A 14,618-nucleotide genomic window follows, 5' to 3' on the forward strand; every position below is an offset into this window, starting at 1 on the left:
TGTTAAAAGCGACCTAACATAACAGTGATTCCGCGCTACTGCAGGTGAGCTCATTCTTCTCCTATGTAGAGCAGTTTCTCCTTCTCTTATCATGCGCACGGTCGCAAGTTTGAACACGACCAGTGTGCGGTTTTTAACCGCGCCGCACAAAGGATCCGATTTGAGCGTGAGCTGAGTAAACAAGAGATAAGCTCGACTCCATTTGTCGAAGGTTTGCCGTGCGTAGTAGTCGTCGAGCTCTGTGAGTTCTGCGTGCACGACGCCGAGAAGTGCTTTCACTGCGAGATGACCCGGGAGGAATCGCTACTTCCTGTACAGAGACGTGAATCCCGAACGCAGGGAGCGGGATCCTATGGTGTAATTAGCATGGAGGTAATTAAAGACACCAGGTCTCCTGTAATGCAGACTGCAAGGGTTTTCCCGTCTGTCTCGAGGTAAGCCGTATCCCAGGATGCTCCCTGCTCAGGTCTGGGAGCAGTAATTAAACCGGATCAGCTGATGAGGAAGTGACCGAGCCGTACAGAGAGTTCTTTTATGGAAAGTGATTAAAAAAACTACAACAAATTAGTAACATGCATGAGGTTACCTACAGGAGAAATCACGTGACATATGTGAATGGTTTTTCACTGTTTTACGACGCGATACGCAACATTTGTCATGGTAGAAATGTAGTCTCAGACTCGGACGTGCAGTGGCTCATGGAGCTTTTCTGGACACAAGCTCCAGGATCCTGAAGGCTGCAATCTGATTGGCTCTCAGCATTTCTTTGTGCTGGGTCTTTCGAAGGCCGCTAACCAATGAGCTTTAGAGAGTCCGATACAGCCACTGAAGTAAACAAAAAACACCCAAAAACTTCAGTCTGTGTTGTTATTAAAGATTATTAGAGTTGTGTTAGTGGTGAGAAAATGCGAACATGTCACATTTGCTGATGAGCTGTAGGGGGAAAAATGTAACATTTACCGCGTTCTGTAAAATGTACCAGACTCTCTAGAAGATTCTAGAAGGTTGGCTTGCCAGACTTGATGAATATGTTTGAATTTGTTTGTTGGGAAGAAAATGAAAAGAATAGAAAAAAGAAATATGTAAAGGCGATTAAAAGGGCATTCGTTTTCAGTTAGAGTTTTGTAACCTGTAACCTGGTGTGTGTGAGTGTGTGTGTGTGTGTGTGTGTGTGTGTGTGTGTGTGTGTGTGTGTGTGTGAGAGTCGGGGTGTGAAGGACTCAGGAAGGAGACAGGTGCTTCAGGTTCCCATTATTTTCTCACCAACATTTTTCAACAAGTTTTCAAAAACTCAACAGGAAAAAAACCCAAACAATCCCCATGTCGTCTCAACACTTGGCAGCTTTCGTCAGGTTGAAGGTCAAGTTCAAGTTCAATTACGCTCTGTGCATGTGCATTTGTTGTGGGCAAAGTCTGTCTGTCTGTCTCTCTCTGTCTGTCTCTATGTCTCTCTCTGTCTTTCTCTGTCTCTCTATCTCTATAGCTGTCTCTCTCTCTCTGTCTTTGTCTCTCTCTGTCTCTCTCTCTATAGCTGTCTCTGTCTCTCTGTCTGTCTTTCTGTCTCTCTCTCTCTCTCTCTCTCTCTCTCTGTGTCTCTCTCTGTGTCCCTCTGTCTCTCTCTGTCTGTCTGTCTGTCTGTCTCTCTCTTTCTCACTCTCTGTCTGTCTCTCTCTCTCTCTCTGTGTCTCTGTCTCTCTCTTTCTCACTCTCTGTCTGTCTTTCTCTCTCTCTCTCTCTCTCTGTGTCTCTGTCTCTCTCTGTGTCTCTGTGTGTCTGTCTGTCTCTCTCTGTCTGTCTCTCTCTCTCTGTCTGTCTCTCTCTCTGTCTCTCTCTTTCTCACTCTCTGTCTGTCTTTCTCTCTCTCTCTCTCTCTCTGTGTCTCTGTCTCTCTCTGTGTCTCTGTGTGTCTGTCTGTCTCTCTCTCTCTGTCTGTCTCTCTCTCTGTCTCTCTCTTTCTCACTCTCTGTCTGTCTTTCTCTCTCTCTCTCTCTATGTCTCTGTGTCTCTGTGTGTCTGTCTCTGTCTCTCTCTGTCTTTCTCGCTCTCTCTCTGTGTCTCTGTCTCTCTCTGTGTCTCTGTGTCTCTGTGTGTGTGTGTGTGTCTGTCTGTCTGTCTGTCTGTCTGTCTGTCTGTCTCTCTCTAAAAGGACAAACAAAGCAGATAAGTAAACTGGCTGTAATCACACACAGGTGAGAATCATTATGATTTACCTGCCGGTTCAACCCGCCTCCTCTCTGTCTGTAGACCTTGCTCGACCACGCCCCCACTGCCTCATGGTACTTTTAAGACATAGTCACACTTCTTAATTCCATTGCTGCATAGATAATGGACTCTGAGTGGTGTGAATCCCATTTTGTATGAGTGTTTGAGCTCTCACAGGTTTGCAGGTTAGTTGGAGTCACCTCGTTAAAATCTTGTTAGGTGTTGCGTTTATGAAGGTTGTCCTAAGTTACCTCTGCGAATTTCCACTTTGTATACCGTACACACCGTGAGTCTGTGTGTGCCTGAGAGGAACAATCCTCCCTCAGGTGCTATGTCTCTGTTTACTGACAGGACGTCGTCTGGCCTCCGCTGTCTCTCCCCTCCGCTCTAACATTCCTTCATCCTGGGCCGCGTGCCAGCCGAGAGCCTCGTGCCAAGCCGAGTGTAGAGTAATGCATGCACTCGAGGAGAGTGTTTAGACCTGCTTGGGCAGTCAGTAAGAGCCTTCATCACCGGTCTGTGGAGTCTGACATGCTTCAGCACAGGAGAAAAAGCATGACCCGAGTGGAACGATTTATTAGCGAGAAAAATACATCGTAAATTCAGCTCCCAGCTCTGGGGATGGATAACCGGACTAGTGCGGCTAGTGGGTGATGTTTCTAAAGACAATAATACCACGGACTGGCGAGACAGGAGACGTGCCAGAACGTTAAAAGTAACCATAAGTGGATGAATATGAAAAGTTATTCTTTAATGAAGAAAAATCGCAGTGGTATAAGAGGAGCAAAACACTTCAGGACATGCTGTTATTGGAAAATGATCACCGTTGCTTGATTGTTGATTATTTTCCTATAACAGCACACCCGAAATGTTTTATTCCTCACTTATATCGAATACATGCAGTAGATTTGTCTCACCAGGTTTTTACACGTGTCGTAAAACTCAACACGCATGGCTAAAGCGAACATGACAACTTCCACCTGTCGAAAACGGTCACAATTCTCCTCTTTCTAAACAAATTGTTATACTCGGACACGGTGGACTTCTGTTATTGTGCATTATATTATGTTATATTAAATGGTGTCAGTTTTCTGCAATGCTGTCGACTTTGTTTGATCATTAATATAAACTTTATTAAGAAGCTTGACTATGGGGGAAAAAGATATTTATTGGTGTCACAATTTTGATTTCTCAGAGAGAGAGAGACACACAGAGAGACAGAGACACAGAGAGAGACACACAGAGACAGAGAGAGAGACACACACAGGGAGAGAGACACAGAGACATAGACACACAGAGAGAGAGAGACACAGAGACAGAGAGAGAGACACACACAGAGGGAGAGTGACACAGAGAGAGAGACACACAGACACAGAGACATAGACACACACAGAGAGAGAGACACAGAGACAGAGAGAGAGACACACACACAGGGAGAGTGACACACAGAGAGAGACACACAGACACAGAGACATAGACACACAGAGAGAGAGAGAGACACAGAGACAGAGAGAGAGACACACACAGAGGGAGAGTGACACACAGAGAGAGACACACAGACACAGAGACATAGACACACAGAGAGAGAGAGAGACACAGAGACAGAGAGAGAGACACACACAGAGGGAGAGTGACACAGAGAGAGAGACACACAGACACAGAGACATAGACACACACACAGAGAGAGAGACACAGAGACAGAGAGAGACACACACACAGAGGGAGAGTGACACACAGAGAGAGACACACAGACACAGAGACATAGACACACACACAGAGAGAGAGACACAGAGACAGAGAGAGAGACACACACAGAGGGAGAGTGACACAGAGAGAGAGACACACAGACACAGAGACATAGACACACACAGAGAGAGAGACACAGAGACAGAGAGAGAGACACACACACAGGGAGAGTGACACACAGAGAGAGACACACAGACACAGAGACATAGACACAGAGAGAGAGAGAGAGACACAGAGACAGAGAGAGAGACACACACAGAGGGAGAGTGACACACAGAGAGAGACACACAGACACAGAGACATAGACACACAGAGAGAGAGAGAGACACAGAGACAGAGAGAGAGACACACACAGAGGGAGAGTGACACAGAGAGAGAGACACACAGACACAGAGACATAGACACACACACAGAGAGAGAGACACAGAGACAGAGAGAGACACACACACAGAGGGAGAGTGACACACAGAGAGAGACACACAGACACAGAGACATAGACACACACACAGAGAGAGAGACACAGAGACAGAGAGAGAGACACACACAGAGGGAGAGTGACACACAGAGAGAGACACACAGACACAGAGACATAGACACAGAGAGAGAGAGAGACAGAGACACAGACGGAGAGAGAGAGACACAAAGAGAGAGACAGAGACACAGACACAGAGACAGAGAGACACAGACACACAGACACAGAGAGAGCGAGACTTGCTGTCTGTATAGCCCTGCTGAAAAAAACCCCAATAGATACCCTCGTAGAATTTGTAATGGTTTTAATGGTTATAATTGGAATTGCATTGGCATTAATGGAAACCGTAATGGTCCCTATGGGTCTATACTGGTAATTTTTTGCCTTCTATTGGTGGCCTGTTATGTTAATGGAAACCATTAAGAACCAGTAATGGTTTTAATGGTTAGCTCATTGTTTGTAATGGTATTTGTAGTGGAAACCATTAGAATTTCTGTGATGGTTGCTATTATTTTCTTGTTGTTGTTTTTTTTTCCAGCAGGGATGTTTCCAACTGATGTGTGTATTATGGGAATAATTAAATAGCTACACTTACCTGCCACGGTAACCCGTATTATTTTGGCTCTTTTTAATTTTCTGATTTTCTTTTGTCCCTAGAAATAAAAAAAACAAAAACAACAACAAAAAAACAGTAGAATACACAAGCGCGGTCTCTCATGATAAATCAAAGACGTGTATAAGTATCAGTTTTAAAAAATGAATATTTATGGATCCGATATTATCGCATCATCTCAATATCCGAACCACAACACGGTTATATAGTCTACATAAATGTGAAAGATCTGCAACACTGTTTTTCTTCACACCACATACCAGTCACCTATCAGCATAATGCATACATACAGGTTAAGAAACCTTATTGCACAATGCCCTGAACTTAATGCACCTTCATTCTGACACACACCCTCATACACACACGTTACCATAAGATATCCATTATTCTAGATCCAAAAACATGCCATAGTTTCTGGTTCACTCCACAAACTCCAAAGTCTCTGTTTTCAACAGCAGCAACAGCCTCTGTCGCAATTGCATTGATACCAATATACTGATATGAAAGTATCTGATTGATGATTGATAGAACCCATGTCACACCCCTCTTCATCTCCCTCCACTGGCTTCCTGTAGCCGCCCGCATCAAATTCAAGGCCTTGATGCTCACGTACGAGACCTTGTCTGGAACAGCACCCTCCTACCTCAACTCTCTCCTGAAGGCTTACGTTCCCTCACGCAACCTGCGATCGCTTAACGACCGACGCTTAGTAGTGCCGACTCAGCGTGGCTCAAGATCCCTTTCCAGAACCTTCACACGAACCGTCCCTCAGTGGTGGAATGAACTTCCAACCTCAATCCGGACCGCAGAATCTCTCACCATCTTCCAAAAACAGCTAAAGACCCACCTCTTCCGTGAACTAACCCCTAAAACGCCAACCCCGACACTATCCTAAAAAACAAAACAATTTACTCTTCCACCTCTACTCTGCGCACTTTACTCTTCTAGAACTCCATTAAAAGATCCATTTTTACTTAAAAACGCATAAATGTCAAAGTAAATGTCGGACTGTAATATATTACCACCACGGTCAAATATGGAATATGATTTCACCAGTGCGAGTGCCAGTTTCACTCACTGTCCGTACTGTCATTCGACTCGATTCATTTCTATTTAAATTGAGGACATTTTGCTTCAACGAGACTTGTACTCGAAGCGCGGTTACTGCATGCGAGTTGAGTTTTCACCCTTTTGTACTCTCTCTCCTCTCCTTGCAGTACTACTACAGCATTAAAGACATCAGCGTGGGAGGACGGTGTGTGTGTCACGGCCATGCCCATTCGTGCGGAGTGCGAGTGCCAGGCAGGCAAAACCTGTGAGTAACAGTATCCACTGGATAACACTGCTGAACGTGTGCGTACATGAACAACATCTGGACCAGGCATGGCTTTAGCAAACAGATAGTTTTGTCTTTTTTTTAAAATTTATTTTAATAAGCCTTTAGGTTAAAAGATGTACGGCAGTGATGACGGTATAATCAATCAGTCAAGCACAATTTTTTTTTTTTATATCAGAGCCTTGACTATTTATGGATGCCCGATACTGGTGTAATACGTTTTTGTAACCTTAATTATTTCAAACGTTGTTTAACAGATGTTTGTTAATGCATCTCATTTGTTAGGATCATTTGTACTTATAATCATGGCGTACAGGATTTCGCCTGGATTTTTTTGTGGTTGTTGCGGCCAACAAATGCTTGATTTCAATGTGGCTTTTTAAAAAATCTGCGATCTTGCAGTGCTTTTTAAAAAAAAACAAAACATTTTTTTTTCTCTTTTCTGGAAAACTATTGAATTCGGCAAAATCCCATTTGCACGAAATGGTTTTGCACTGTCTTTCGCAGTGCTGTTTGTTGGGTAATGGGACGTTTTAGTTGTAGTCGTGTTCGACGCTTTGACTCGAAGAGCGCGTTGGCCCAAATCTGAGGGAAATCTGCAATGATTTCAGGGAGTTTGCGCTGATTTCTGTGATCGCAAAGTCGCGAAATCCTGGAGGGATTGTGATAATACAAACAATCCCTGAGTTTGTGTAAAAAAATAAAATAAAATAATTAAAAAAAAAAAGTTCTTATTTTCTTCATCATTCAGATAGAGAAGTATAAAAAAAAATTTACTGCTAAAAAAAAAAAAAATAGCAGTGAATCAGTTTGAAAAATGTTAAATCCAATCCAAGAAATTCCTAAAATAAATAAACTATAATCCATGATATTTTCGCATTAAAAAAAAAAAACTCACTTCATTTTAAAGTGCACCTATTATGCTTTTTCACATATTACCTATTCATGTAGTGTGTTATTCACGTAGTTGTTCGTGAATGTAAAAAGTTTCAAAAATTAAAACGCAGGACAAACGGAGTTATCGACTCCCAGAAGAAGGAACCGATTCTGAACAGCTGAATCGAGTCGTTAGTGATTCCAGACTTACTTCCAGTACTAACCTACGTAGGTTTGTAAAAATAAATAAATAAATAAAAAGCCCCGCCTCTGGTCTTCATCGGCCGCTCGCTGACAGACGGAGCTGATACTCGTTACGGTAGTGGGCGTTTCCTTTTCGACACACGCTGACAGTGGTAGACCAATCACAACAGACTGGGACATCTGACCAATCAGAGCAGAGTATGCTCTCTGAAAGGAGGAGTTTCGAATGAATCCTTTTGAACGAATCATTTAACGAGTCGTTTCTTGACACTACGGAGGTAATAATGCTTCAGTTTAAATTACGAGCACGTTAAAGTGTTTTTTTTTTGACCTCGGATGCATGGAAATCTACTGTATGAGACCTTTAAAACAAAATTAGGCACGTTTCAAAACCATAATTCATAACCATAAAAATTCCAACCAATGAACAGGTCTAAGTGAATAGAGAAATGTTTATTATTAAATGGCGAATTAAGTTTTATTTTATTATTTTATTTGTACAATCTAATCAGAAAGATCTAATCAGAAAGGTTAATACTAATGTTCTGTGTGAGTGTTTTATCTCTAGGTTTAATGCTCCAAATGTGCTGCTTTTAATAAAACGCTCATTAAGACTGGCATTAGGATCCGAGAGAAAGCACTTAATACGTTTCACACAGATTTATCTTTCCTTATCTAATCGCTATTCTGTCATTTGTTTGGTGTACAGTAAAGACGCCCAGGAGAGACTTGACTACAATCGACACGCTAGCGTGAGCGCAGGGTTAAACGCGCTTCGATATGAATAACCGAGTAAGACGTTTGGATTTTCAGGGGTTAATAGAGCATAGCCGGTGCTTTAACGGTGCAGGACGCAGTCTTTTAGAAAGGAATTCGTTTGAAGTTTGCCTCCTGGCTATGAAAATATGAAAACTGTCTGTCTTTATCTTTGATGCTTTGGGATTTTAGCCAACCTGCGAACCAAATTCCCATCTGATCAAAAGCTCTGGAATTTTAATTCTACATTTCTGGATGGTTTTTGTACATGTCTCCTGGTGAAAAACACGTGTTGTAGTCTGTAATGCTGCCAAATTCAAATGAAAGGTCTGAGGAATTTGGCACCGTCTCAGACTAATAAACCGTCGAACGTTTTCTCATATGAACAGTTTTACAGACAGAATGATGTCCAGAAACTATCCTGTGTCTCTTCAGACTTCAGTGCGAGTGTCAGCACAACACCTGCGGTGAGTCATGTGATCGCTGTTGCCCTGGATACCACCAGAAGGCGTGGCGTGTGGCGACGACCGACAGTCAAAACGAGTGCGAGCGTAAGTTTCAGTTTCTATCGCGGATGAGATTTGGTTTATTTATTGATTTCATTATTGTATTTATTATTGTTATTTCTTTTAAATTCAGACCTTCAGGGACATGCTGTTATAGGAAGATAATTCACTCTGCTTAATTATTGGTTCCTTATCACACCACCCAATGTAAACTTGGGTTTGCTTTGTTGGTTATATTGTGTTGTTGGGGCGCAGTGGTGGCTTGGCGGTTAAGGCTCTGGGTTACTGATCGGAAGGTCAGGGTTTCGAGCCCCATCACTGCCAAACTGCCACCGTTGGGCCCTTGAGCAAGGCCCTTAACCCTCTCTGCTCCAGGGGGCGCTGTATCATGGCTGACCCTGCACTCTGACCCCAGCTTCCTGACATGCTGGGGTATGCGACGAAAAGAATTTCACTCTGCATATGTATATGTGATCAATAAAGACTCGTTATCATTATCATTATTTTCTGTATGCAGCAGACAAAATGGCTAATTTCTTACTTATATAAACGCTGCTGTACATGTCTCCGTGTGTGTGTGTGTGTGGTGTAAGATGAAATTATGCTGGGTTTTTCTCGCTCTAAGCAGTGTTACTCAGACACAGTGTTTAATCCGGACTAGTGCAAGAACGCACAGGTCTGTTTTGGCACACTGAGCCCCGACAGTCATCTTTCCACTGGCTGAGTACCTTCAGGGTAGAAAAAAAAAAAACCCCAACTTGAAAGAAAACTCCACCCTGAGACACATTAAATATGTTTATATTGAAAGATATGTGAGGTGTTTATTGACTCCGGTGTTGATTTGTTGGTTGATGCAGTATATTCATTATTCCTGTGAGAATCTAGAGGCTGTACATCGCTCTGATGTCCTAGATCTCCTAAAGACATGTGACAAGCGATGTTCAACATCATACTAATGAGAAGTAGTGGAAACAGTATACGTTGGGCTTAAAGTTCCAGAATGCAACATGGCCACATGACGTTAGTTAACGATCTACGAGATGACGAGCGCGGTGGCGTTGATGGTGGTATTAGCACGTGGAAGCTGATCTCTTGGAGCAGAGTTTACAGATGAGGAAGTGAGAAAGCTGGACGGAATAAAAGACTAAAGCACTGCTGCATCACGCTGGACAGCTATCCGCAGGCATTGTGCGTAATGCAGGTGGACTCGTGTTAACCAACGTGTAAATAGCCCAACGTGCGGATGACAGAAATCAACTGACTGCAACACACTTGGGACAGTCGACTGTTTAGCACTGTGCATCATCACCTTTTCTTTTAATAACACTTATTAAGCGTTTGGACGCTGAGTGAAGACACCAGCTGGTTAAGTTTAGCAAGTGGAATTTTCCCCCATTCATCCATTATGCGTTTCTTCAGCTGCACATCTGTACATGGCCTTCGTTGACTTATTTTGCGCTTCATAATGCACCACATGTTCTCAGTGGGAGACGGGTCAGGACTGCAGCAGGCCATGCTAGCACCCGCACTCTCTGCTTACGCAACCATCCGTTTGTAATCCGGGCAGAATGTGGTTTGGCGTTGTGCTGCTCTGGATGGCAGCACATGTACATAATTTTTCTGCATTAATGATACCCTCACAGATGTGCAAGTTACCCATGCTATGTGCACTGACACACCCTCATACCGTGACAGACGCTGGCTTTTGAACCTGACGCTGATAACAGCCTGGATGGTCCTTTTCCTCTTTGACCCGGAGAACACGACTTGACTCGTCGGACCACAAAACACGATTCCACTGTGCTACTGTCCATCTCAGATGAGACCGAGTCCAGAGAAGTGGGCGGAGCTTCTGGACAGTGTTAGTGTATGGCTTCTGCTTTGCATAGTAAAGCCTTAACTTGCATCTGTGGATGCAGCGGCGAATGGTGTTGACTGACAAACGTTTACCAAAGTATTCCCGAGCTAATGTCAGGATATCCATTACAGACTCATGACGGTTTTTAAGACAGTGATGTCTGAGGGATCGGAGATCACACGCATTCAGAAGCGGTTTTCGGCCTCGCCCTTTACGCACCGAGATTTGACCGGATTCCTTGAATCTTTTAATTATATTCTGCACTGTAGAAGGTGAAATGTCCAGAATCCTACCGGTTTGTCTTTGGAGAATGTTCTCAAAGTGTTGGATTATTCACTGACGCATCTGTTGGCGGATTGCCGAGGCTCGACCCATCCTCGCTCTTGAAGGACTAGACCTTTTTTGGAGGCTCCTTATATACTATGATTAGACGATTGCCTCACCTGTTTCACATCATCTTCTTCTTATTTCAACTTGTCACAGTGCTATTAGTCCTAAATTGCCCCGTCCCAATTTTTTTGGAACGTGTTGCATGCATCAATTTCAAAATAAACCTTTATCTTCAAAAAACTATGCAGTTGACTAGGTAAAACATCAAACACGGTACCTTATCTTCATACATTTTTTGTTTAAATACAAGTCAAAGTACATTTACTAATCACTCCTCTTTGTTTTTATTAGCATTTTCCATACTGTCCCAACTTTTTCGGAATTGGATAGGATTATTTTTGTTATCCTCAATCAGGGTAGAGACATACTGATCTAGCTGCACTAAGGGATTTTTTTTTTTTATCGTTCACGAGACTGTCCTTCCATGCTGTTTGAAATACTACCAATGTGGTTTGACCATACTACCATTTACGTTCTAAGGTACGCGTTTGATCGTTACACCAGAGTGCTAGCTTTTTCTCTCTAATTATTTTTCTTTTGAGTGGAGCTACCTTATCTAGCGTCTAGTGGAACAGTGACTCTAAGCGTTTACGCGCCTGATCAAGTTCTTTGGGATCAGACGTTAATCCGATCATAGCGGAGATCTCTGGGAGGTTATTGATAAAACTCGGTGCAGTAGCAGACGTGAATGTACGCGTGATGTGGTAGCGTGGCGAGGTGCATATGTTATGATCAAGACGCAAATTAAAACGAGATGAGATAATGGTCCGAGTTAGCTTCTGACTGCGGAAGTGTTACAATGTTTTCTGTATTTAATCCGTATGTTAGGATCAGGTCAAGAGTGTGACCGCCATTACGAGTGGGTCCTATTACATTCTGATTGGCCTCCATGGAATCTAGAATAGACACAACCGCTGTTCTCAGTGGGTCTTCCGGGTACGCTTGATAATATAATGTACTTTGTATTTCAGCAGGATGGTGTAGAAATGGTTAGAAGGTGGCAGTTAAATGAAAATGGCCCCTAAATTACTGTCAAATCTGATCTTTTACAAAACAATATATAGTCAATTATCCAGCCATCCGTCCGTCCATCTTCTATACCGCTTATCCTTCCTTCAGGGTCACGGGGAAACCTGGAGCCTATCCCAGGGAACATCGGGTACAGGGTGGGGTACCAATCCATCGCAGGGCATATAATTAATTATATGAATGTCAAAATTTCAGCATGTGAAGGGTTTTCCCAGGCCACCAAACGTATTTTTCCATATCCATGCTTATTGGTCTCATTTGCACGATTTTTAAGAAGCACAAATGCAAACTCGTAACCCCGACACCTCACATGAGATGAGTCGAGAGTGTGTGTGGGGGAGGGGGGGGAACTTAAGTTCAGCTGAAATCATTTACTTTTTAATCTTAAGGACCTGTTAATTACGGATATTTAAGTATGGATTGAAAAATGTTTTTAATTCTGCTCAACGTCTAATCAAGTATCCCTTAAGTATAATGTTTAAGTGAAACCAGATGTGCTCAATCAGGTCAGAGATCCAGGGTCCAGGTGTGAAACGCGTTATAAACCCTCATTATTCCAGATGATTTCAGTCTTGACTGTGTGGTCCTGTGGACATGTTTGTGGATGAGCATGAGCATGTTGTTGTTGTTTGTCCCCCCCCCGTGCAGCTTGCCAATGCCATTCGCATGCCACTGACTGTTATTATGATGCCGAGGTGGAGCGCAGGAGAGCAAGTTTGAACATACACGGCAGGTATGACGGTGGAGGCGTGTGCATTAACTGCCAGGTAGGAATCCTGAAGTCTTAAAAAAAAAAAAAAAAAGTGCGTTCATGTGTTTCAAATCCTGTTTAATCTTCAATATCGTGTTTCAGCATAACACCGCCGGGGTGAATTGTGAAGTGTGTGCTGAGGGTTACTACAGGCCCCATGGCGTCCCTCCAGAGTCTCCTACAGGCTGCATACGTACGTATCGGTGCTTTCTACCGTTAAATCACTTTACCTCTGAATCCGAATACATGATGGGTCATGTTGAGCTTTTAGACGGTCCTCTAAAGGACATTTAGCGTTTTTTAGTGCTTGATATATAATATTCTATAATATTTGTCTTTCATTTTTTTCTTCAGTAAAATGTCTTTATCTATATTAGCTGGACAAATGTTGAAATATCCTAATCATACAACTAATATAACAGTTAATATGTTATCACAATATTGGCTTACATTTATTTTGAAGAAGCTGAAGGGCAAGTATTAAATGTATTGAATGTATTAAAGTCTCTTTGATATAGTGTATAGTTTTTCGATGTACGGATAAATTTGTTAGCTCAATGTCATGGCACATGAAGCAGGATCGTAGGCAAGGTAGTATGTTTAAAAAAGAAATAAATGAATTAATCACTTAAGTCATTAGACTCAAGCAAACCGTATATAGAACGTCAAATAAGGTTAAAAACCACTAACGTGAGTAATCGTTTGAGAGATACAACAATAAGAACATGCTACTTACGTTTGCAGACGAAGTTCGTCCTCCATTTTTTTTTTTTTTCCTTCAGAAAATATGACATCATTTCCAGTAAGGGAACTAAGTGAGCATCGACGCCCTCTGGTTTTTGAGGTGCATTGTGGAATATTTTAGGGCGCGAACGTTCCGGTGCACCGGAAGGACTTTGCGATCGAGACAGCCGTTAAAATGGCTGACTCGCTGATCAGTGCCCTGACGGCTGAACTAGGGAGCTGATTGAGACGTACCGAGAGTTTTGGCTTCTGGGAGAGATCTTGGCTCTGGGAGAGTTTTGGCTTCTGAGAGAGATCCTTGGCTTCTGGGTTGCTTTTCTGAGTGACACCGTACTTCTCTGAGTTTTTGGTGGACTCTCCTTTAGGCAGAGTTGTGGTTGTACCGTATACTTTCCATTTTCAATAAAGGATTTTACGGCGCTCTACAGGAAGTTCAATTTCTGAGATATTTTTTTATAATGTAACCAAACCCTGATGGATAGTTTTCCAGAACTTTGTCCTAAATTTGTTTTGATGTGTCTGAGACAGCTTGCAGGTGTGACGACAGGACTACGAGCGGCTGTGAGATGGGTTCAGGACAGTGTCTATGCAAACCTCAGTACACTGGAGACCACTGCGATCGCTGCGCCAGAGGCTACCACGATTACCCACAATGCACTCGTACGTCTTTAATGAAACTTCCTAATCACTGCTGCCAAATGGCTGATTGCTAGATTTCCTGTCTTGATTATAATCAAGACTTTGCACTAAGCCATCCAGGAACGGAAACAGACCCAAAGCTCTGATTGCGGATGCTCTAAATATAACTTCAGAGGAAATCTGTTTATAGGAGCTGGGTCACGTTCTGTAATTCAGTTACAAAACCAGAGGTAGATGGCCAGCTTTAATTACATCCACCTTAAGCTCTCTACACTGGCTGTTTTAATTATTAATTTCACATTGTCTAAATTAATAATGTACACTTATTAAAAAAAGAAAAGGGTTCATCAAGGGTTTTGTTTGAATTAATGGCTTTAGCTCTCTAAAAACGGTCTACTTAAAGGCTCTAGGTTTTAAGTTAAAGCTTTATTGGCTTTCTCCAAAGACACAAAGTAAAGGAAAGTAGAGGACAAGCAAGTAGAACTCGATGCTAATG

At 42.7% G+C, this 14,618-nt stretch overlaps 1 protein-coding gene across 3 annotated transcripts in view; it reads left to right on the plus strand.

Annotated features, from left to right (window-relative positions):
• Nucleotides 1-14,618, plus strand: part of si:ch211-241e1.3 (laminin subunit alpha-3) — a 112,205-nt gene that overhangs the window by 18,893 nt on the left and 78,694 nt on the right. For all 3 annotated transcript variants that reach the window (XM_053629659.1, XM_053629660.1, XM_053629661.1), the window contains exons 6-10: nt 6,251-6,348; nt 8,641-8,756; nt 12,637-12,755; nt 12,842-12,932; nt 14,012-14,143. In XM_053629659.1, the coding sequence (XP_053485634.1) occupies nt 6,251-6,348; nt 8,641-8,756; nt 12,637-12,755; nt 12,842-12,932; nt 14,012-14,143 (556 nt within the window). The remainder of the gene's footprint in view (nt 1-6,250; nt 6,349-8,640; nt 8,757-12,636; nt 12,756-12,841; nt 12,933-14,011; nt 14,144-14,618) is intronic.

Source organism: Ictalurus furcatus, chromosome 7 (assembly GCF_023375685.1).
Source record: "Ictalurus furcatus strain D&B chromosome 7, Billie_1.0, whole genome shotgun sequence".
NCBI classification, from domain to species: Eukaryota; Metazoa; Chordata; class Actinopteri; order Siluriformes; family Ictaluridae; genus Ictalurus; species Ictalurus furcatus.